This window comes from Meles meles, chromosome 8, assembly GCF_922984935.1.
Source record: "Meles meles chromosome 8, mMelMel3.1 paternal haplotype, whole genome shotgun sequence".
Lineage (NCBI taxonomy): Eukaryota > Metazoa > Chordata > Mammalia > Carnivora > Mustelidae > Meles > Meles meles.
Window position 1 is genome coordinate 35715556 of NC_060073.1, and position 25970 is coordinate 35741525.

Sequence of the window (25970 nt, forward strand, 5' to 3'; positions counted from 1 at the left end):
AAAGTCTTGTTGTGGTCCCTGTAGACAATCATCTTTTCAGTTTTCCTTTGTTATTAAACCACATGGGTCTTTCAATGGATACTAGATTTCTCACAATTTGTATTCACTAATATTCTCTCGCTTACCTATACAGCTATCTATCCCTTGGGAAAAGTTGGACATTTCTGAACACTGCAAGTTTCTTTACAGAATGATTTTTCTTTGTAGTACCTTGAAAAAAAAGCTAAAAGCCCATGTTAATTGAGTATCATATGTTATCTTAGTGTATCTTCAGCCCAGAAAGCATCTCTAGTGCTCTGGATAGATCTATAGTAATTTGCCTTTCAAAATGGCCATGTTGATTTCCTAGAAAAAGATCCAAAGGCCAGTTACTTCAATACTTACAAGGCATTTAACACCATTATTTATATCTTATTTTTGTAATTACCACCATTTACAACATTTTCTTTAAGATAACCCTAAAACTGTAACATGTTTCACTGTCTTTCACTGACTCATTCAGTTTTATTACAGAAGACTTACCCTCTTGGTCAAATAAGAATAGAATGTGGTTTATTGATTAGAACTGCTATGATTCCCATTTTTTTTTTTTTAAGATTTTTATTTATTTATTGGACAGAGAGAGATCACAAGTAGGCAGAGAGACAGGCAGAGAGTGAGAGGGAAGCAGGCTCCCTGCCGAGCAGAGAGCCCGATGTGGGGCTCGATCCCAGGACCCTGAGATCATGACCTGAGCCGAAGGCAGCGGCTTAAACCACTGAGCCACCCAGGCGCCCCTATGATTCCCATTTTTAAGTTTGTATTCCTTTCCTCATTCATGAAACTCCGTACTATTTCCAGAGATTTAAATTTTTCTTGACTCTAAATGAAAAAATCTCCACCAAACTAATACTGAATCTTTGTTTTCTTCTTGGCTTTATTTTGTATTACTATCCAGCTGTCTTAAGACTTCTTGTTGTACTCCTAGCTTATATAAAATAAAAAGAATGAAATATGTCAGTTTAATTGATTCCACTGAAAAGTATTTTAGTAGTTTGTTAATATTTGGTTTAACAGAGAGATTTAACTTATAAAAATATTTTTACCTGTAATAATATGAGGACTTAATGGTTTTATATTATGTCAGGTATTTGCCGTAAGTAATTCAGAGTAGCTTTTCGTTTCGTTTTGTGTTTGAAGAACATATCACTTTTATGTTATACTGGAGAGAATCATGGAAACAAACTAATTTGGCTAAAACACAAATTTCATTAGGGAATTTTATAAATGACTTCTGTTGGTATTCATTATTCAGCAAACTTGTAGTGAATATCTGCTTTGTGCCAGGTGATGTGCTAGTTATGAAGGATACACAGCCTCAGCCTTAGTGGAGCTCACAGTTAGAAATATAGTATGATACATGTTAGAGGGATATATAGCATATACTGAGGGCTCAAATGAGGGAGTAAATGTTTCTGCCTGTGACAGAGAAGACATGGAAAAGTGACATTTATGCTGAATATTTAGACCAGGTTTAAGTATTCCAGCTGGATCAAGTCGAGGAACTCTTTAGTGGAAAGGCAGTGGCATAAGAAAGAAACAGCACATGCAGAGAACTTCAACAATCTAGCATACCTAGAGACAGCAAGGAACAAATAGGCTGGAGGGTGTGCCTAATAATATTCCAAGGCAAGGAATACGAACTTTCTCATGTAGGACTGCTGAATAATTTAAGATTTAACATATTCCAATTTTGTTTTCGTAAAAAAAAAAACTACAAAATTCTGATAGATGGATTAAAGAAGATTGAGACGAGATAAGGAAACTGGTAACTGATTAATCAAAACTTGAACAATTGCTGTGGAAGAAAGAGAGCAGAAGGGAGGATAGTACCGTTAACCAGAATACAGAATATAAGAGAAGAGTGGATTTGTGCTAAAATTCCCAGGTTTTAAGGATAAGACTCTATGTTAATTTTGGACCTCTTGAGTTTAAAGTTATGTTCAGAATATCCAGATGAAACTATCCACTAGACAGTGGATATAGTAATGTTGTATATCATAATAAGAACTTTGATCCCTTTTTATGAAAACTCAGTGCTTGCATATGGTGCTACTGGAGCTGGGAAGACCCACACGATGCTAGGATCAGCTGCTGAACCTGGAGTAATGTATCTAACAATGTTAGACCTTTATAGATCCATGGATGAAATTAAAGAAGAAAAAGTATGTAGTACTGCAGTTTCTTATCTGGAGGTAAGTTGACAGAACCATTCTTTAGATTAGTCAGTAGTATTGAGAAATCATTAAGAAGTTGCATGGCCCATTCAAACTACCTGTCATTAAGAATTTTCTTATGAATATATAAAACCATTAAAATTCCTGCTCTTAGGTATTTGTTGCACATCTTACTCTTTTTTTTGTTGTTGTTGAGTATTTTATTTTGGCCTAATTTCTGATTAGTAAAATTAGCAAAAAGAGCTTCCAGATACCCTTCACCCAGACTCCCATATGTTAACATCTTACTGCTTTTGCTTCTCCATGTGTGTGTATGTATTTCTTTCTTAACTGTTTAAGTTACAACAGGATATTTTCTTAAATAACCACTGAATAGTTATCCAAATCAGGAAATTAACAATGATAGAACACCATTACCTAATCTATAAATCTTAATAAGATTTTGCCAATTACTCTGATGATGCCCTTTTTTGAAAAAGAAAATCTAAGATCATAAATTGCATTCAATTGTTATACCTCTTTAGTCTCAATTGGATTTTTTTCTGTATTCTATGTCACTGTCATAAAATCCCTAATTTGGTTAGCTAGTCAATAGGTTATGCACGTGTTGAAACACAATGGAAGTAATGTTGAGTTCTTACAGTATCATAGCAAGAGGCTGGTATAGTTAGTTAGTCTGATTACTGGCTGTGTTAACTTTAATCCATTTCATTATGTTGGTTTTGGCAGAGTTTCTACACTATAAAGATACTACTTTACCCCCTTATTCTTCAAATTTTCATCTATTACTATTGACATCCACTGTTGATTCATGCCTAAATCTATTATTATGATGATGGTAAATAATAGTGATATTTAAATTCCATCAGTTCATCTACATTTATTCCCTGGCTTTCTACTGTATGGAAGAATTTTCCTTTCCTGTATTATATCAGTGTGGATTCATAGATTCTTAACATTATTTAGTAGCTTATAATCCTTTTCCATATTTATTTATATGCTCAAATTATGCTGGATTTGGCCAATCAAGGCTTCTTCATGCTGTCTCTTGTGTCTTCATTCTTTGAGGACTTCTGCTCACAGTAATAGGTGACATTTGACAAATCATAACTAGGAGATAGGCACTCTAACTTTATATTCAGATAGTGTTTCAGATACCAGTAAAGAAACTAATCCATGATTTTACTGCCTATTTGTGGTAGGAGAGAAAAAATTTCTGGTAGTCACAGCTCTCTTACTGACAACTTTATAGTTTGGTTCCTACTGAGAAAGCTTCTTCACATTTCAAAAATTGATTAAGATATGTATGTTGCTAAAAATTTTCTTGTGTACAGAACTTGGAAATAAAAGAGAAATAAAACTCATTTTCTATAGTTAAGTATTGAAAAAAATTGCTTTGAACTTAATTGGGTAAAGAATATAACACTATTCTTTAGTTTTTCCTTATATCCTTTTATAACTGGGCAAATTTTGAAGTTTGTTATTTTTATACTGTTTTTAATTGTTTTTTCTTTCTTTTAATCTGCCTTCGTTTTATTAATGGTAGGGCAATGTCTAATCTCATGGTTTTCCACTTGGGCTGTGCACCGAGTTGGCTCTGGAGCTTTTTAAAAATAGACATGCCGAGGCCTCAACCCTTGGACATTTTAATTTAATAGGTCTGATTGTGACTGATGCATCTGTGTTTTTTAAAAGTTCCCCGGTGATTCTGATTTGTAGACTGGCTTGAGAATGGTGGTTCTAATTTTGTATTTTGTATGATTGAAACCAGTAAGGAGAAGTATTTGAAAAGTAACTACTGCTTTTCAGGAAAATAACAAAAAATTTTATCTTCATATTTTACTACTTTTAAGAGTTTCTTACATTTAAAAGTAGTTATCATTCAGTAGAAAATCTTGCCAACAATGAAGTATCATTACAGGCTATCTATTAGGACATGGAAAAAACTTACAGGAAATAATTCTTAAAGCCTAAGACTGTATGCTTTTTTAAGTCTTATCAGTTGTCGTTTGGTTGGCAAGTAGAAAATTAAGTACCTTTAATAAAATCATCAAATCAGATCAGTAGTACTATTTCTATGCATTGTTTATAGAAATTACTAAAAAAAAATTGCTGAAAAATTACTAAAAAAGAAATTGCTTACAGAAATTACTAGGAAAAAAAATTACCAAAGACCTACAATACAGATGTGTTTTTAGTGCCATGTAATAGAGTGAGGAAATCTGGACTCCCATCCCTACTCTGCTGTTACTTTTGTGACCATGGACAAATTACTTAACCTCCTAGGGCCTTACTTCCTAAGAAAGTGGCGGGGGAGGGTCCTATTATAGGACTTATTAAGAATTGCATATTAGATTTAATGTAGTTAAAGGATAAATGAAATAAATACTGTCAATCCTTGAGTATGGGTTTTAACTCTTTAAGTTCTAAAATTTAAAAAGTTTCGACTATTGGGACATCATAAAATAATAAACTGTCTTCAATGAGAACCATGCCACCTCCATATAACTTACTGGAATTTCCCAAGATCGTATGTCCCATATATTTCTAGAAAATAGGAAAAGGCAATTCAAGCTGTCTTATTTCTATTCCACCATAATCGTCAAGTTAGGAATTATGGAGAGAGGGTGTAATGACTCCACCTTTAAATTTCAGTTGCAAACTTAGGTAATTAAACTCTTCTGTTTTCTCAAATAATAGAAAATTAATGGCAACATGAAATAGAAGGGGTGAGATGGTGCAAATAAGTTGCCGCTTACATTGGGGCGCCTGGGTGGCTCGGTGGATTGGGCCGCTGCCTTCGGCTCGGGTCGTGGTCTCGGGGTCCTGGGATCGAGCCCCACATGGGGCTCTCTGCTCCACGGGGAGCCTTCTTCCTCCTCTCTCTCTGCCTGCCTCTCTGCCTACTTGTGATCTCTCTCTCTGTCAAATAAATAAATAAAATCTTTAAAAAAAAAAAAAGATATAATTCTAATACAACCTTAAATCAGCAACACGTGTGATGTTGTCACTATTATTTCAACTTCAGTGCTAAAGCAGTTTTTTGTTTTGTTTTTCCTTAAGGTATATAATGAACAGATTCGTGACCTCTTAGTAAATTCAGGGCCACTTGCTGTTCGGGAAGATGCCCAAAAGGGGGTAGTCGTTCAGGGGTTGACTTTACATCAGGTATGTTTATAAATTTTTTTTTCCTTATTGTAATAACAAATCTGGTTATTTAGCCATTTATTCATTTTCTGTTATGTTCAAGAAAGAAGAAAAATAATAAAGTGCAGAGTTAAAAGATTCAGAATATACCTTCAATATTATTTTGTTTTCCTTTGAAATAGTTAAATGAGCTTTACTTTTTGTTGTTGTTTTTGGGTAAGGGGATTGGGGTTTTTTTTTCTTTTTTTAGAGAGAGCGAGAACTCCAGGGGAGGGGCAGAAGGAGAAGGAGAATCTGAAGCAGGCTCCACACCCAGCACGGAGCTTAGTGCCGGGCTCAGTCTCACAACCCTGAGATTATGACCTGAGCCAAAATCAAGAGTCTGACGCTTAACTGACTAAGCCACCCAATCACTCTAAATGAGCTTTTCTTTTAAAAACCTTCTTGCAAATTTAATACTCTGTATTCTGCTTAATACCTTTATATTTTGTCTCCTCCAAAAGATAAGATTCTATATTATATTTCTCATATAACACCAAAGTAACGATCCTTAAACAACGTGGGTTTGAGATGAACAGGTTCATTTATATGCAGATTTATTTTTATGAATACAGTACACTATATAGTGGCTAACTGAACATAATAAAATACATCACAGCACTGTCTTATAATTCTCTTCATACCATTTCCCTTTCTCCAGCTTCAATTATTGTAAGAATACAGTATATAATATGTGTAATATACAGAATATGTATTAATTAGCTGTTCGTATAATAAGGCTTGAAGTCAACAGTAGGTTATTAGCAAAACTTTTGGGAAGTCATAAAGTTACATGTGAATTCTTAATTGCCTGAGGAGAGAGTTCTGTCAGTGCCCTGACATTCTGTCAGTGCCATTGTTCAAAGGTCAACTGTATATCATTTGTTTAGTACTATATAGGAAATATTTAATGGGATGCAATTTGTAGAATGCATTTTTACCTTTAATTTTATCTTTAAAAGTCTTTTTTCTTGTTGAATGTTTATTAAAAATTTTAAAGGTAAATAAACATAATGTATTTTTATCCCCAGGGGTACAGGTCTGTGAATCGCCAGGTTTACACGCTTCACAGCACTCACGATAGCACTTACCCTCCCCAATGTCCATAGCCCCCTCCCCCTCTCCCAATCCCACCTCCCCCCAGCAACCCCCAGTTTGTTAAATTTGGAAGGGGAGGCGAACCATAAGAGACTATGGACTCTGAAAAACAACCTGAGGGTTTTGAAGGGTCAGGGGTGGGAGGTTGGGGGAACAGGTGGTGGGTAATGGGGAGGGCACGTTTTGCATGGAGCACTGGGTGTTGTGCAAAAAGAATGAATACTGTTACGCTGAAAAAATAAATAAAATGGAAAAAAAAATTTTTAAAGGTAGATGGCTATTTTTATGTGTTTTTTTGTTTTGTTTTGGGTTTTTTTTTTTCACTTAAACTTCTCTAGCCCAAATCCTCAGAGGAGATTTTACAGTTACTGGATAGTGGAAACAAAAACAGGACACAACATCCCACTGATATGAATGCCACATCTTCTCGTTCTCATGCTGTTTTCCAGGTAACAGACCATTAAACTATTGCTCTTAAAATTGAATTTAAAATAAACAAAGCCAAATTCACGTGGGATAATTTTCATATATGCAGAAAAAATCCTTTCAGCTGTTGACTTCTTCCTCAGCATTTCCTTTATTTTAAAGGAGCTTTGAGAAGATTTTATCAAGAATATTCAGAATTGAGGATATATAAATCAGAAGTATAAATTTTTACTGTGTGAAGATACAGCGTAATAAGGTGGTAGCGTTAAAGGGTGTTTTCCCTTGTGTTTTTAGAAGTGAAAATATTTAATCTTTCCTAAAGACCTTATATTCAAAACAAATCTTTTTAGGTATAGATTTACAGAAGCAAGAGATTCTGATTCACTTTTTTAAAAATTTCATCATAAGGACCTTGCAAGTAGTTGCATTCCTTAAGGACATTGATTGCATTGACATTGTATTTCTTTTAGAAATACAATTCCAGAAAGTGTTAAAGCATATGTTAGTAGCTATTATTTTCTGTAGTTTCTAGTCCTGTTAAAATCCAAATTATTTTATAGTTCCATTCTGTATTATACTCGTGTAACCAAACTTACAGTAAGAAATTGATATAGTAGAAAGAATTCATATCTGAGGCAGTCAAGTCATTCAGAAAGTCACCAGTCCATAAAATTTTTATTAATCCTTTCTGTTCTTTCCACTGACTCTTCATTTATCAATAGTCATAAGAGAAATGTTTATCTGTGACACTGAAATTTCCCCAGAATGCCTTAGACCCTGCCATATAAGAAATATTAACAAAGATCTTTATAATGGAAAAATCTTAACCAATCTCTTTTAAGTTTGCCACTTAATTTATTTCAGTTGAACTACAAAGTAGCATTCAATAAATAATGCTTTACTCTAATGGGCTAAAAATGAGAAGTATATATGACTAATTTTTTATATGAGACATTTTCTTAATTGTAGTGACATACAGTAGTTTTGGGAATTAGAATACACTTAGTCTTCAATTTGGGTCAACATTCAAATTCAGCTTTCCTTTAGGAGCAATTCCTGGAGACATGCAAAGCATTCTGATCACTGCCTTTAGTTTTTGGTTAGGAACATTATTTCTAGGCTACCTGTGCCCCTGCCACCACCTCCAATAAGCCTATGATCGGCTCAGGGGTTACCAAACACAAATGGCAGTTGTTTTGAGCTTCTATCAGATCAGAAGTTATTTGCCCTTTGGTACACATATAGGAAATCTTTTCATCTTCAAAGTTTTTTTCAACTTCCATAATTATTTCAGGTATTCTTGGATATCAGCAGTCAGATCATTATACTTGTTCAGTTTGTTTTTAAAATGAAAATAATTTTGATATCATATTCTTTTAAAAATAAAGTACATGTTTCCCTTTCAATTTTCTTAAATCTTATCCTTATTTTCCCTATTCTCCTATAATTTCAAAAAGATTTATTTGCGGCAACAAGACAAAACAGCAAGTATCAGTCAAAATGTACGAATTGCCAAGATGTCACTCATTGACCTGGCAGGATCTGAGAGAGCCAGTACTACCAGTGCTAAAGGAACCCGATTTATAGAAGGCACAAATATTAATCGATCACTCTTAGCTCTTGGGAATGTTATCAATGCCTTAGCAGACACAAAGGTAGGTACAATATGTTTATTTATTTTAAGTATTTTGAAATATTGAAATATGTGTAATTCCTAGGAAGATAGTACTTAAAATAATTTTGCTTTAAAGGTCTGTTATAAACCAAATTTCAAGAATGTATTAGTAATATTTGTATTCCAAAGCAAAGGCTATAGGAAGCCTATTATAACAAATAAAGCTATGTTTGGTTTGGTTTTAATTTCCAGTTTTATAATCACAATTTGTTGAAAGAAACATATTGAATATCATATTGATAGATTTTATAGTACTTTCTCATAAATTGTTTTAAATCTGATTATTAAAATGACCATTTAGTGATCACTACACAACAAGCATAATTGAATTGGGATGAATACAAAAACTACTATATTTTAAGAAAACAATTTTGTTTTGATTAGATATGGTTAAATAGTAAGTGTTTTGATTTTTCTTAGGAAGGGGGTCTTAAGATATAAAATATAGTTAAATCACCTTATAGGGTAATGTTTATTAGACTCCTTTGGAGTATTTAAAAATATTTTATATCTACTATATGCCAGAGTGCTTACTAGAACACAGCATATTTGACAACTTCTGTATTGGTAAAAATGACTTTCTTTTTTTTTTTTCCTTTAAAATGTGATCATTAATTTAAGTTCAAGCTTTAAGAAATTTCTATATTTAGGAAAATACAGGTCAATGACTGCTAGGAAAATGTTGTATTTTGAATTAATAAAAGTATATTAAAATGATTTGGGAAGTCTTTTTAAAAAGGCAAAAGGCAAGTTCCTGGAATCACGTAAAGATTACAAAAGCAAGGTGTCTTTCATATTCTAGGTTGAAATCTCAAACGTCTTAGTGGACAGTATGGTATAGAGACTGGTTTTCTAAAGTTAAAGCCCTTTATAGAATTTTTTCCATACCAACTTAATTTTTTTTTTTTTAAGATTGTATTTATTTATTTGACAGAGATCACAAGTAGACAGAGAGGCAGGCAGAGAGAGAGGGGAGGGAAACAGGTCTCTGCTGAGCAGAGAGCCCAATGTGGGGCTCTGACCCCAAGACTCTGGGATCATGACCTGAGCCAAAGGCAGAGCCTTTAACCCATTGAGCCACCCAGGCACCGCGATTTTTAATAATTAACTCCTATTGAGTCATTTATGAGTCCATGTTTAATACATGTCTTGTACATGTAAAATCATTTCAAGTTAACACCAGCAGTGCTCATCGCACACTGGAAAACACTGCTAGGATGGAAAGCATAGTACTACTAGGATCTAGGATACCTAGGGCCTATTTCTAGCTCTGAGTTATCAGCCATGTTACCTGAAATAGTCATTTCACTTTTTGTTTAGCTTCCATTTTTCTTTTCTGTAATGTGAAAGATTTACGCTGGGTAACATAAGATTGCTTTTAGCTTAACATTATAATTTCTATTTTTATGGATGTTGTGCTTTTTGGAAAATTTGTTTTTTACTTTAAAATCAGAACTGTGTCTTTTAAGTAAAGGAAAACCTAGGAATATTAAGTTTTCTTAGAATTGTTTTGTCCTTTCAGTTAAATTCTAAGATTGTATGTAATTTTAATTTACTTCATATCCATGTTAGCTAATTATTTAATGAGAGAAACAGCTCTGCCATGCAGAATTCTTGTTATTCTTATGGTAGATTCGAATAGGACATACATTACTTTTGTATTTTGATTTCTTTTTAAAAAATGAGTGGAGTTTTTTTATATGAACTTTATATTTCTGATAAAAGTTAATATGGAAAAATATACCCCCACTCAGTTTTCCCAGTTGTTATCATCTCACATTTATATGGTATACTTACCACAACTAATGAAACAATATTGATTTTTTTTATTAACTAAAGTTTATATTTATTTAGATGGGAATATAATTTTTAAGTAGGATATTTGTTTTATGTTTCACTCAGTAGTTCCATAAGATTCATTATCATCATTTCGATCACCATTTATATCATTAAGTCTGGGCAGAGTTGGGCAGTGCTTAAATTCTTAGAGTGAAGTGATAGCAGGTTTGCATTTAAATGTGGAAAATGACATAAGAAATCTTTTTTTGCTCTTTCAGAGAAAGAATCAGCATATTCCTTACAGAAATAGTAAGCTCACTCGCTTGTTAAAGGATTCTCTTGGAGGAAACTGTCAAACTATAATGATAGCTGCTGTTAGTCCTTCCTCTGTATTCTACGATGACACATATAACACTCTTAAGTATGCTAACCGTGCAAAGGACATTAAATCTTCTGTAAGTTTGTTTAGTCTGCCTTTTTTGTAAGGGCATCGGATGTATGCTATTTTTATAACTCTAAAAAATATTAGAGTTTTATTTTTACTAATGAATTAGCGAGCAGGGTTAGAAATGTCTTTATTAGCTTGGTTAATTGAGCATTAACTTGGACAATTAAACTGTTAAGCGTCTTGCTTACATATATAATAGATACTATTATTTAGTCTTTTGGGAACTAGGATGCTTTAGTGCCTTTCTTCCTAACCTTCTTCACGTCGTGGCACATGATATTTTGGTGGCACACTGAAATAACTGGTCAGGGCTTTAACACATTTGTTACAGCCAAGGATGATGTTATCTCCTTTAACTTAGCACCAACCCTTTCTATGTGAAAACTTTGGGCATGTTAGGTAATCTCTCCAAGCCTCAGTCACTTCATCTGTAAAATAGATATATCTGCCTTAGTTTGTAAAGTAAATAGCCCTTTTAAAATAATCATGATATTGATGTAACAAATCTCTTTATAGCTCTAACAATGTAATAATGACTGGTTGGGTCAGTATTTTTGCCAGTAATTTGGGGTGATTAAAAAAATATAAGTCAATGGTGATATATTTTTAAAATCACAGGATCCTAGGGTCGGAAAAACCATAGAGTTTAAGTGGTGTGATGACTTCTCCTGCTGCTTACCCCTCTGCTACTCCCACTCTATGAAGCTGAGCAGGTTATTGTCTTTCTTAGAAAAATATTCATATACTCTATATAATTAACTGGAAAAGGATATACTCTATGGGCATGCAAAGCTTTTCATATGTTTTTCATGTAATACTTACAGCAACCCATTGCGGAACGCTCTACTTTAGAGTTGAGGAATCCCGTGCTCAGAATTTTAAGGACCAAATTCTGAATCAGTTAAGTGAGAAGTGAACAGGGCCTCGAAATCAAGTATTTGAACTTCTGTTTGATGTTCTTTCCGCTATTCCATAGCTGCCAAGGAGCCTATACAATTATAAAAAGATAAAATATAATAAGAACGCATTAAAAACTAGTTGAGCTTAGAAATTGTTGAAACTTAAAATTATCTCTAAATTTCTTAGAAGTCAGAGGAAAAAGAAAGTGGACAATTTTAATTATAATGTGGAGAATGCTCCGTAAGTTCTTATACCTTTTCTCAGATAGTAAGACAATTTCTTTATAATTTCATTTATTTTATAAATGTGCTCAGTATATCCTCTTGTCATAGATTTTTGAACATGAGTGTAATTGATCGTGAATGTCGCATGACTGTAATTGTCACGAATTCTGAATTCATGGAACTGAATTAATGAGGATATGTCATTTTCTTGTATATATATAGTTATGTGATTATTATCTCTTTATATATGCAATCATAATTTCTATCTTTTAACAGTTGAAGAGCAATGTTCTTAACTTGGACAATCATATAACTCAGTATGTAAAGATCTGTAATGAACAGAAGGAAGAGGTATGTCTACTCTTTACATTTTATGTTAATCTCCCTTAGTTACTTATTTATGGGACTCTCAAACCTAATTGCCCAAAAATTTGACATTTTCTCCCATTACAGTTGAAAATCTGGCATGTTCATTTTCACAGCTAAAATTTTCTGTGGTCACGTATAATAGAGACAGATAATTTATTTCGTATTTTAACTAGTGTTTCTCTCTACTAGATCTTAATGTTAAAAGAAAGACTAAAAGCCTATGAAGAACAGAAAGCCCTTACTGATGAAAATAACAAAGCGAAGTTAATGATTTCAAACCCTCAGGAAAAAGAAATTGAAAGGTAAAAATGACATTAAGATCTCATTTTGAGGATTTTAGGGTTTTAAAATTTAGTTAGATAGTTTGTTACCATCATTTGTTGTATGTCTTTATATATATAGTCTCAACTGAATTCAAGAAGCCATTGACTGTCCTTTATATTTTGCACACTTTGAGAGCAGATCATTTTAATTATGATTACATAATTGTGATTGTACCAGGACTGAGATATAAGAAGGAGAAAGTAAGGCCAATTATGTCACTTATGAAATTAGCATTTTAGCAGTTTTCGTATTTTTCTCCTCAGGTGTCTTATTCCATTCAGGCTGCTGTAGCAAAATACCACAGACTGGTGGCTTATAAACAAAACAAACAAAGTTATTTCTCACAGTTCTGGAGGCCTCAAGTCCCAAGATCAGGGGGCTGGCATAGTTGGGTGAAGGCATTCCTTCAAGCTGAAGATTTCAATCCTTGAATCCTCACATGGCCTCCGGAGAGCGATCTCTCCAGAGCCTCTTTTGAAGGTTACTAATCCCATTGATGGGGGTGTCTGCTCTCATGAACTGATTACCTCCCAAAGGCCCCACTTCCTAATACCATCACCTTGGGTGTTATGTTTCAACATAGGAATTTTGAGTAACAAACATTTAGGCAGTCTCATCTGGCATAATATCATTATTCATATAGTTCATGTGAATTTTATCTACCCTTTCTTAACTATGTCTAACTCTAATAATTCATGTATTTTGTTTAGTTAATTATTTGAAGGGAAATCTCTCAGTGATATAAATAATACAGAATTTTGATAGATTCACACTAAGCTTTCTAGCAGGTAAATTTTAAAAAAAGAAAGTTGTTAATAATACAATATTCACAAGCACTTTTCCCTTAAGCAGTTAAGAGAATTTTTCAAACTGTCCCAATGTAATAGTAATTCAAAAGCTATGACTCTTGAGTAGTTCCAAGAAGACAATAAGAAATTCCTGGATCAAACAAATTTGGCAATTACTTCTTATTTATTTTAAGAATCTAGGTGATTTCCAAAGTACGTCAGTTTATTAAAGGCTCTGAGAGGTCTTATAATAAAGGAATCTCCAAACTTGATTAAAGTTCAGTGAAGTTGAACTACCCTTCCATTCTCCAGAGCAAATATTCTGTTATTACTAGTATGAGAAACTAACCACAACTTAAACCAGTGATTTTTCACACTGTTTTAGAACTCTAGAATTTTACCAGTATTTTGATATACATAAAGAAGACTAATCAATGGTGACTTTCAACCTACTTTCAGATTCAACAACTTTTTTAAAATTGAATTGTATATTGAAGTTTATGTAAAATATCCTTGGTTTGAAAAAAATGTTTTTTGACTCAGTTGACCCCAAATGCTTAAAAATAAGTATTTCTAATAATAATGCTTTAGTTTTGTAGATGACTTAATAGTTTTTGATGATTTTTCAGCACACATTAATCTGATCACTCCAACAATCCTTTGAGATTTGAAGTGGGATATTCTTTTCTCAAAGATAAGACAAGGCCTATAAATTCTCTCTTTCAAGTCTTTTTTTTTTTTTTAAGATTTTATTTATTTATTTGACAGACAGAGATCACAAGTAGGCAGAGAGGCAGGGAGAGAGAGGAGGAAGCAGGCTCCCTGCTGAGCAGAAAGCCCAATGCGGGGCTTGATCCCAGGACCCTGGGACCATGACCTGAGCCAAAGGCAGAGGCTTTAACCCACCCAGGTGCCCCATCTCTTTCAAATCTTAAACTTTTTCTTCCATACTGTGCTATTTTACAAGTATTTTGTTATAGTACCAGAGCTCAGTTTATGCTGGAGATTTTCTAAAATGTTTAAGTTATTTTCTGTTAATCCCTCCAACAACACTTTGTCAAAATAAAATTGTTGCATTTATGATGCTTTTTGTTATATCCCATCAATCTTAGAGTGACTTTTATTTCATATTTTCTTAAAGATTTTATTTATTTATTTATTTATTTATTTATTAGAGAGAGAGAGCACAGAAGCAGGGGAAGCAGCAGGCAGAGGGAGAAGGAGGCTCCCCATAGAGCAGGGAACCCCATAGGGCTCAATCCCAGGACCCCAGCCAGGATCATGACCTGAGCTGAAGGCAGTCACTTTACCAACTGAGCCACCCAGGCATCCCTTATGGTGACCTTTAAAAAATAAATGAGGTAAAAGTCATTCCTTGTTACACAGTTTACCTTATCAAAGAAAGCTTTGAACTGACATATTATTAGTTGTTGTTAGTTTTCATTTTGTTAGTCAAATGTAGGATTGGCTCACATGCAACCAGATATTCTTTTGTTGATGTAAGTTTAAAAACAAATTTATTTTATTTATTTATTTTTTAAAGATTTTATTTATTTGACAGAGAGACACTGAGAAAGGGAACATAAGCCAGGGGAGAGGGAGAGGGTGAAGCAGGCTTCCTACTGAGCAGGGAGCCCAACGTGTGACTCGATTCCAGGACCCTGGGATCATGACCTGAGCCGAAGGCAGCCACATAATGACTAGAGCCACCCAGGGGTCCCTAAAAACAAATTTAAAGAAAATTAAAGTCATTAGCTGCTCCAACTTGGATTCTTTGCTTACATTGCTTTCATGGAATTGTTCAGCGCTGCTTAACCAGATCTAGTTACCATCTGAAACCTTAGTAAACTTTTCTGCAGTTGATGGCTTCAAGTCATTGAACCTTTCCTTCTGATGAAATGATTCAAGAGGTCGGCCTGAGCTAGGAAATAAAACAGTGAAAACTTTGAGTTTTAATTTGTGCAACATATTATTTAATATAATTTCCTTGTATATTAAAAAAAGCTGTAATGATCAGCTTATATATCACATAGCCTTTGTCATTTTCCCTCAAAAGTAACTGTGTCTGAAAGAAATACATGAAATATCTTTTATCACAGTTAGCCGAAAACAAAACAATATATATGATATATATTTGATATCATATATATGTGAAATATACATGCATCATGTATGATACATGATATGCACTATATCACGTATCATACATTATGATATCATGTATCATAAGGATACATGAAATATGATAAAAAATATCTTTTATCATAACAAATCATGCTGTTACATAGAACTTTTTTTAATACCATGAATTTGCAAAGCCTTTTTTAAAATAAACAACATTTTTGTGTGGTTTGATAAGGTGAAAGGAAGAATATACAGTATTTCCTGTCTATCAAAGCTATTTGGAAAGATAATATTCAAGAAGAAATCATAAAAAGAAAGCACAGTTCTTGATACAAAGTAATTATAAAATGTGTGACTGTATCAAGAAATTATGTTGAATTTAATATTCTTGATGTATCACCTAAAATTATTGGCAGAGATTTTTATTACCAGTTAGTTGAATGTTTTAAGTGACTAGAAAATAGTTATTAGTCAATCTCTTAAGACTCTTTATTGTTTTAAAATGACAATTTTGTTTTGTTTTGTTTTGTTTTTTAATACAATCTCTAGAAATCTTTGATACTTCCTTTTCTTCCATCCTATTCAATAAACCCCACCAACTAAAACAAGTCTGGACCATAAAATTACAAAATTGACAAATACTTAACTCTGTCCTTGGATAAAATGTTTAAAAAAAAAAACTAAGAAATTGTCTTTGAGAATAACCTAAAGATAACTTATCAATTCATTTACTGGCATTAGCGTGTTGTAATATAATACAATGAAATTGCAGTGTCCGTACATACTTCCTATGAAATATTTATCCGTTTGACAAAACTGCAGTAAAGTCGATGTATTGTGGTTTATAGTCATTCCCAATAGAGTTTCATTAAGAACTACTGACGTAAATTGGCAGTATTTTTACCACAGATCCTTAAAAATATATGTAAAATTCTGGCTGAAGAACATTTATTTTTAAATGCATATACTTTGTTACAGTTTTACTTTAAAGGCTTCACAATTAATTTTTCTTTGAGAGCTTTGCCTGTATGTGATAGACCTGATCTGTGATTTAAAAACATAAATACGTGTTTATAAAATTAGAATATGGCTGTGACTGATGTTCTGCTGACCCTGGAGGATGCAGAATTGCAATTTCCTTTTAGGCCTTGCGTGAGTTTTTGGAGTTTGAGGTCTTTATGCATTTGGAGGAGATAAGAGTCAAATCCCACAACTTTGATTCTCTAAATCTCCATCACCCTTTGGAGGAAGGACACCAGAGTGGCTTTTTCTAGGTTTACCACATTGCGAACTTGGTTGTTTTGGGTCCTGGCAGTGTCAGCTGACTCTTAGCCAGGCTGTAGGGGGTGCCTAACCGTATGGTGTGTTTTCACTGTAACAAATTCTAAAACTAAAAACTGGCTATCTCACTTTCCCTAGGGGGCCATGGAGGCACCATATGATTATGCCACCCACCGCTTGTTTCTTCACAGTTAGCCAACATCAGAACAACACACAGTACTGTGTTGCTTTGGGGACCTTGTTAATTGGGATTGTACAGATTCAAATTATCATCCTTTTCCTACAAACATAATATTTTATTTCTGCTAATAAATAGCTGGATTACATAGACAAAATAGAGTATTTGATTTATATAATTATGACTTGCATCGAGAAGCTTTATAATACCTATATCTCTTAATAGTACGATCTTCCCTGGAGGAGAAAAGAAGTACAGTAAAAATAAATACCCTTTTCCAAACATTTTTGTAATTTAATAGGGAATAGTCACTGTCCTATTTGCTGTTTGTCATTGAGTCTAATTCTATGAATGATATATACTCTTTTGTTCATTTTTTTCTTAAATTTATTTCACAAAATTAGTGAGATTCTATAATGTGTTTTATATTTGGTAGATTTCAAGAAATTCTGAACTGCTTGTTCCAGAATCGAGAAGAAATTAGGCAAGAATATCTGAAGCTGGAAATGTTACTAAAAGAAAATGAACTCAAATCATTCTATCAACAACAGTGCCACAAGCAAATTGAAATGATGTGTTCTGAAGACAAAGTAGAAAAGGTATTTATTTATAATTAAATTTTAGACATGTAAACACATGGAGACTTCTAATTCTATAAATGTGATAGGTAATGATTTAATTACCCATTCACTACAAACACCTGGAAATGCTGGAGGAAATGTATCCAGCATTGTTTTAAATTCATAGTTCTGTGTGCAAGACAGAAAATTAAATTCCTAGGTGTCAGAAAGAAAAAGGAAACAAAAAAAAACAAAATCTCAGTTGCAACTGTTGCTTCTTTGAGGGTTGATGGAATGCTTAACTTGAAGTCAACACACTCATTGTTGGGTACCAAAAGTCAGGCAGTGGGAGTGGTACACCCTGGATGCAGGCAATAATTTACAACTTATACCAATCACCGATCTTTTTTTCTAGGAAAGAATATTTTATCACTGACATTGTTAGAATTTCCATTGCATGGTGTTTAGAAATGCAGACCATCTTTTACTCGTTTTTATTATTTCATGCAGTAATACACTGCCCTCCCTCCACACACACAGACCTCTCCCAATATCCTACATTTGATGTACACCACTTCTTTGGTAAAGGACCCAAGGGAGACAGGGAGTTCGAAATGGCAGACCCTGTGTAAAGCTGGAAACCTCAGAGGCCTGTACTGTTCATATTGGTAGTAAACCATGAAGAAACATCTTCCAGTCAGCACAGAAAGATAAGGAACCATGCCTGGGGTAAGAAAAAGTCTCACTTAAAGACTATTAGGGCACCTGGGTGGCTCATTTGGTTAAGTGTCTGACTCTTGATCTCAGCTCAGGTCTTGATCTCAGAGTCATGAGTTCATACCCCCATTGAGCTCCATGCCCAGCATGGAGCCTACTTTAAAAAATTTCAAAAGAAAAAAAAAATGTTAAAAACTGCCGTTATAGATATTCTTTCCAAGGATTTGAGGTTTGATTTCTTATAATCCATATGTTTTAGTTAGTAAGTTCTTCAAGTGAGAAATTAACATAGAAGATGATAGCAGAGGAATGATAATCTTTGGGGAACTAGGCAGAGCAATACAGAATCAGCTCAAATCACTCATGAGAAGCCTCTGTCCAAAATTTTAAAAGGACATAACCAAGTCAGCAGATTTGGCAAATAATGACAGAATTCCCAAAATTTCAGACACTTGAGCAATCTGATAAAACTATAAAAAAGATTGAAGATGTCAAAGAAGGAATTAATGATAAAGGAATAAAACATCAAAAGAGCATTCATATACAAAAAGAAAACAGATGAAACTTCCAGAAATTAAAGCTTTATTCACTGAAATTTCAAAGTTCACTTTATAGGTACAGTAGTAGGTAGTCTTTAAAGTGCTTTACATGCATTAACTCAATTCTCATAAAACCCTATGAGCGATGTAATATTATCCTTATAATAACATGAGGAAACCAGAGCACAAAGAAGTCATCTTGCACAGGGTCACACAGCTCGTAGGTGTCAGACCTATGATTTGAACTCAAGCAAGTTGATTCCTGAGCATATTACCTCTATCATTTTCTGTGTGTTAGATAAGCTGAAAAGAGTCGAAACCGGGAGACCTGAGGAAATCATATCAAATACAGGATAAAAAGATAGCAAATGTGAACAACATGTTGTTGCGTGAAAGACAAACTGAAAAGTCATGCATTCTTCTTATAGTTATTCTGAAGGAGATATATTAGTGTAAAAGGAGAAGGGATAATATGCAAAGTTTCAGGCTTAAAATTTTTTAGGACTAACAAAATGTCAATAAGATATAAGTTCAAGAAGCATGAAAGCTAAGCAGGATCAAAAATAATGTATGCCTGGATATATGCAACTCCAGATCACCAAAGAGCAAAAAAATAAACATTTTAACAATTCTCTCCAGATTTAGTTTTCACTAATGATAAGCTTAATTTTATTTTTATTGATTTTTTTAATTAGTTACACAGGTAATACATAAGATACATTTGCATATTACTTATTAAAAACTGTCCCTTATAAATAACTTTCTTGTCCTCTTAGACCGCCAACCCAAATGTGTTTCTCCTTTACCTACCTTCCCATAAATAACAATTACATATAAAAATTTTATATTTTTTCAATGTCTGAAAGCCATCAAAATTTTTTTTTAAGATTTTATTTATTTGACAGAGAGATTACAAGTAGGCATAGAGGCAAGAGGGAGTGGGGGGAAGCAGGCTCCCTGCTGAGCAGAGAACCCAATGCAGGGCTCGATCCCAGGACCCTGAGATCATGACCTGAGCTGAAGGCAGAGGCTTAACCCACTGCCACCCAGGTGCCCCTGAAAGCCATCAAATTTTAAATAGTGCTTTAAAAACTAGCATTTCAGTTTTTTCTCAGTCTATGATTACAGGGTATATGATATGCTAAGAAATTAATCATAAAGTGTTCATTAATATATCATTGATGCCAGTTTATCAGTAGCTATTAAGCTATACTATTAAAATTAGTAATTTATTTACTGAGTATGCATTTATTATTCCTTATCTTATTGAAAATGCCTTTTTTAAAAACAACTTTAATAAGATTTGATTGACATACCAAAAATATGAGTACTTATTAAGACAGAGTAGGAAATGAGTTTGGCTGGGTTTTTTAAAATTTTTTGTTTGCATCTACATTCTTCTGCTTACTGCCTGTTTTCAGTCTACTTCCCTTTTAGAATTTCTTACTTTTGGTCAGTTAAATCTACATATTCCAATTCTTTTAGCAATTCCTATGAGACTAGGTAAACAATGGCGATAAAACCTTGTAAGTGTATTGGTTGTAGTTAAATTACTGGAAAAAAAATAGGAAGACACAGAGATTGAGGTGTTTTTTGTTGGTGGCAGTTTTCGTTTTGTTTTTTACATGCTAAAGTATCAAACTATAGTTTTACTAAACTGTCTGCTAGGGCAAGGAATTTTATATCTCTCTTGGATCTCCTCCAAAAGTGCTTTATTATCAGAAGCGCTAAAAGAATCTCATAACATTGATTCAGGCATAAATGATTTTAGAGTATAGACTCTGAGATTAGAATTAAAGTGAAACTCTTGGGTGATTTTACAGCCATATAAAGGTAATCTGTGAATTATTTTTAGCCAAATAATGAGTTTAGTATGTTAGCGGTCCTTTTGTACAAAGCAGTAGTAACATCTAAATTTTAGAATTACTTGTGTGTTCTCACTCAAGAAGTTTTGTGATGTGCTGGTGATTTTGTTAACAAAATATATAAAGCTCTTTTGAAACCTTAATGGGAAGCATTTGCTTTAATGTCAGGGTTTAACATGCAAATTTTAGCATTTATCCCCAGACACTTATTTGCTATTTATTTCAGAACAATTATTCAATAGGAGTACCCATATGGAAAATTTGATGGACTTTTTTTTTAAAGATTTTATTATTTTGAGAGAGAGAGAGAGAGACTGTGTACATGCGAAGGGGGGAGGGGCAGGGGGCGAAAGAGACTCTAAAGGAGACCCCACACTGAGCACAGAGCAAGACTGTAAGATCACAACCCAAGCCGAAATCAAGAGTTGAACACTTAACCAACTGAGCCACCCAGGCACCCGTTGATGGATGTTTGGAAGTAAAAACTCAAAAACATACTTTTAGGGGTTTTCAATGTAAAACTTTTTGGTATTAAATATTAGCTGCCATGAGAGCCTCAGAGCATTTCCTGCTCTGGTTTCTAAGAGTTTGTAGAACATTTATAAATGTTAAAAGTAAAGATAATTTGGTATAACTGTCTTCCTTCAGGCAGGTACACTACTCTTATGTTCATTTTCAGATGAGGTAACTAAAGATCCAGTGAGATTAACTTGCCTAAATTTTCACACCTGCTGAATAGCAGAAGAAAGTCAAGAGACTGCATATCCTACCTCCTGTTATAGTAGTGGGTCTAAACTTTTCAGGTCTCATGACCCATTACTGTTTAAAAAAATTATTTAGGAACTTAAAGAACTTTTGTTCATGGGAATTCCATCTACCAATATTCCTATATTAAATTTTCAAACTGAGACTTATAAAAATGTATTTATGTATTAATTTTAAAACCATTAGCTCATTGCATGATAACATAAGTTAACACTTTAATGAAAAATAATGAATTATGTTTTCCAAAGCAAACAAAAAGAGGTGGTGAAAAGAGTCACATTCTTTTACATTTCAGCAAATTTCTTTAATGCCTGGATTTTCCCCCAAATTAAAATATATTAAAGAAGAACTTACCTTTTAAAGAGAATAAGTAAGGCTTTTGACCAAGTACAGTATAGTCCCTGATCCTTTTTTCTTTCATATAGTTCCTACTCCCAAAACCAGTTACAGGTGCTTTTTTTCTAATCTGGGGATCTTTTTCAAGTCCAGCCATCATATCTTATGATTTGTGAGTTCAGTATGTATTTGCAAATAGCCCAGAGAGATCAAGCTATTCAGCTCACCGTTCCAAAAGGCCAGATTTGTGCCTACATAAAATACCAAAAATATTGAGAATACCCATTATGGATCCTGAACCAACCATCAGTTAAAATTAGATATTTATGAGCTGTTATAAGCTCCATTTTCTAACACTTGCACCAGCCTATCTAAAGCATTGTAGGCAATATCAGAGCAGTTATTTCTTCACATCTTTGAAGTTGGAGGAAGAGAAAGAGCAGGACATGCATCTGCTTTAATTTTGAGTAAAGAAATCATGGGAATTATCAAACCTTGTATGAACTTTTCAAATGCACCATTTAAAGGAATTTTAGCACACACAAAAAGCTACAGTCTTCAACTATTGTAATTCTTAAAGCCATAAACTCTCAACATGTAATTTTATAAAAATGACTCACAGCTCAATTTCCTATTTTCCTGCAAGCAGGAGTATCGTGGAGATTTCAAAGGGGAAATAGCTTTAAGTACAAAAGTATAGCCTAACTTAATAGACTGCAGTTGCACCCTTATGAGAAAATTTACCACTTTACTAATATCACATACATCAAATATCATAAAAATTAACTATTAAATGCATTATTTTTCAGGCCACTTGCAAAAGAGATCATAGACTTGCAATGTTGAAAACGCGTCGCTGCTACCTGGAGAAGAAAAAGGAGGAGGAATTAAAGCAATTTGATGAGAATACTAATTGGCTCCATCGTGTAAAAACTGAAATGGAACTCTTAGGTCAAAATGGCCATATTCCAAAGGTATAGATGTATTTCTGTATTCAGACTCATTTGTAAGAACTGAGCTCTTTAAGCTCATTGTCTTTGTCATTGGGTAAATATTTCTCATAAGACAACTATTATTCCATCTCTCTGAGATTTAGTTGACTCATTTTACCATTTCCCTTCACTCAATCTACCTTCTGCCTCACTAATTCCTCAATAAATTTGCCTTTTCTTTACTTTCTGAAGAATAAAGTTCTTTTAAGTAAAGTTATTCTTAAGCAATTACATCCTATTATGAGATAGCTCTTAAGTTAGAATAAAGTAAACAAACTGTACTTGAGGATTCATCATTTAAGTAATTTCAGTTTGTTTTAGTACTTAAGGTTTTGTGGAAAAATAGTTTTAAACATGGCTACCCTTACTTGTATCATAGCTAACAAAAGCTGATTTAAAAGTTGTGTGTGTGTGTGTGTGCATAAAAGTCCTAATTGAGGGTACCTGGGTGGCTTAGTAGGTTAAAACCTCTACCTTCAGCTCAGGTCATGATCCCAGGGTCCTGGGATCAAGCCCTGCACCGGGCTCTCTGCTCAGCAGGGAGCCTGCTTCCCCCCTCTCTCTCTGCCTGCCTCTCTGCCTACTTGTGATCTCTAACTGATAAATAAATAAAATAAAAAAGAAAGTTTAAAAAAAAAAGTACTAAATTGAAGATATTCCACCTAGAAGAGCGAAATATTATAAAGATAGTAATGGGTAATGATGGTTAATGGCTGAATCAGAGGAGAATTGTGTTTAATCCACATGGTTACAGAGATCTGACTTTTTTATGCCTTTACCAGTCAGGGCTTTATTTTGTTTCCCTGACAATAAGTCTTGAGAATATGCAGTTTATTCCTAATATAGTACCTCCAAAATGTCATCAGTGTCATCATTATACTTGTCATTTCATAGTTGCCATATCATTATTCCATCTTTAGTCTCAACTTCACACTTAGGCCAGAAGAAGAGAGAAATAAAGTGGGAAGGTATATCTGTCTTTGGAGAGTAAAAGCATTTCCGGAAATTCCTAGCAGGCCTATCTTATTGGCTAGAATTATCACATGGCTGTCCCTAGCTATAAGGGAATATAGAAAGGTGAATATTTTTGCTGGACACATTACCATCCTGAACAAAATTAGAGTTTTCTAAATAAGAAAGGAGGGGAAAATGAATATAGCATAAGCAATAACTAGACACCTGCTACAAAGTACCTAATTTTGATCCAAATATCTATTACTTTTTTTAAAAGAATAACTTCATTACACTTTTTTTTTTAAATGAGTGTCTGAGTCTTTACCTGAATGATTCTTTTCTGAATTTCAATACTATGTATTAGCTAATTGGTATCTAATCCTAAGGAAGTTTCAAATTTCTAAAAAACCACTAGATTGATTGTCAATACAGGTAAAATAAAGTATAATATATTCAGTAGCAAATGAATGCAGGTTGTCGTGGTTAATACTCAAAGATAACAATTTTTTTGTTGTAACTAAAAAATATTACCCAGTGCATCATGACTAGGGAAATGAATTCTCTGGTTGGCTAGCAATAGCTATAAAAGGCCATTCTTTTAGCGTTAAAACTCAGACTAGGGAGAAGACCAGCAGGACCAGTCAATGATGACAATCACGGTAGTGAAAGGAGCAGTGAGCAACAAGCAGCAGATACCCGATTTCCTAAGAAGAAAATCAAAGATAAATGAGGATGGAATAAGTCTTTAGTATGGAGATTTATTGAGGGTTAAACAAAAACTTTTATTTCTCACTAGTTTTACTTAGATTATACTTAGAATTTATTTGTATAATCAAAATTCTAATTTATAACCAAATCCCAATTACAGAAGTACTTAACTTATTTAGCATTAAAGAGGCAAAAAGATAAATAAATAAATTATAGAAATTTACTGCTTTGCCTTTGCTTCCCCATACTTACCATAAGCTCCCCATTTAAAAAGTGTTATGGTATTCTTTTTAGTAGTATTATTATAATTGGTAATTTGTTTTTGCCTCTTTGTCTACTTAGTAACATTTATAAAGTTAATATTATTTGGGTTATTTTCAATAAATTTACATTTTTACAATAAATTTACATTTCAATAAATTTACAGTATGGTCAGATTTAATTTTTCTAGCAATTTGTCTTCTGTAACTCCCTTAAGCAAAACTTTTTCACACCTGACTGTGAACCTAGAATTTATTTTTTAAGTCCTTATTTTTTTAATGAATTTCATCATAAGTAATTTGAAAAAACAATAAAATTAAAACTGCTTCCATTCCTACAACCCTAATTTAACTTCCAATTCTTTTTACCATGGATATTTTCACAGCTAAAGTAAGAAAATCGAGACATAATTTTGCAAAAGAACTTACCACAGTCATATAACTCTGGACACAGACCCAGTACTATGACTTTAAAATTGGTACTCTTCTTTTTATACATTTTCTGCATTATCTACCACTTAAGCTCTCAAATCTGTTTACTACTTTCTGTTTCCCACTGCCACTACCTTTATTCAGAATCCTACCCACCATTATTGGACTGCTACATTTGGTCTTTTGGCTTCCACTCAAATTCCACTATTATGAAAATGAGCCTTCTAAAAAGTAACCCTGGTCATATCAATCTTCAGTGCTTTCTGCCTGATACAAACTCTGTTATGATTTCCCAGGCCTGAATACCTCTCATTTTATATATAACCTCACATTATATTTTTCACTTTAGCCATTACTAACCTACTTGTAGTTCTCAGCATAGACCATGTTCTTCCAATCAGATTCTATCATTAGTGTATCAAGACAAAGACTCAAATTGTAAACTTGGCTTTCCAAAGATGACACGCTAGCCAAGGCCTATTGTTGACTAATATAATTATATAATCAAATCTTGTCTTTTTAAGAGACTGGTAATTCAAGAAGATAAAAGAATAAGATTATCAGGGGAAATATTTAAAGAAAGGATTTTTTTTCCAAGAGAAAAGAAGGTATATTTGGCAAATATGTTCAGACCATTAGGATCATTGAATCTTGTAACTGGAAAAACCTAAAGAGATCATCTAGTCAAGCTCTTAAATTTTAATCAAGTAAACTAATCTCCATAAAGACTATATTTTTAGCTTCAGGTAGCATTTGCGTTCTGGCTGAGACCATTTCTAAGACCACCTGACTCAGGCCAATGCTCTCACCATACCATTCTAACTCC

At 33.4% G+C, this 25970-nt stretch overlaps 1 protein-coding gene across 2 annotated transcripts in view; it reads left to right on the top strand.

Moving 5' to 3' along the window:
- KIF18A (kinesin family member 18A) overlaps positions 1–25970 on the top strand; it is an 80859-nt gene that overhangs the window by 11372 nt on the left and 43517 nt on the right. For both annotated transcript variants that reach the window (XM_046014395.1, XM_046014394.1), the window contains 9 exons: positions 2077–2234; positions 5280–5384; positions 6839–6949; positions 8384–8581; positions 10659–10835; positions 12229–12303; positions 12511–12623; positions 17453–17615; positions 22608–22772. In XM_046014395.1, the coding sequence (XP_045870351.1) occupies positions 2077–2234; positions 5280–5384; positions 6839–6949; positions 8384–8581; positions 10659–10835; positions 12229–12303; positions 12511–12623; positions 17453–17615; positions 22608–22772 (1265 nt within the window). The remainder of the gene's footprint in view (positions 1–2076; positions 2235–5279; positions 5385–6838; positions 6950–8383; positions 8582–10658; positions 10836–12228; positions 12304–12510; positions 12624–17452; positions 17616–22607; positions 22773–25970) is intronic.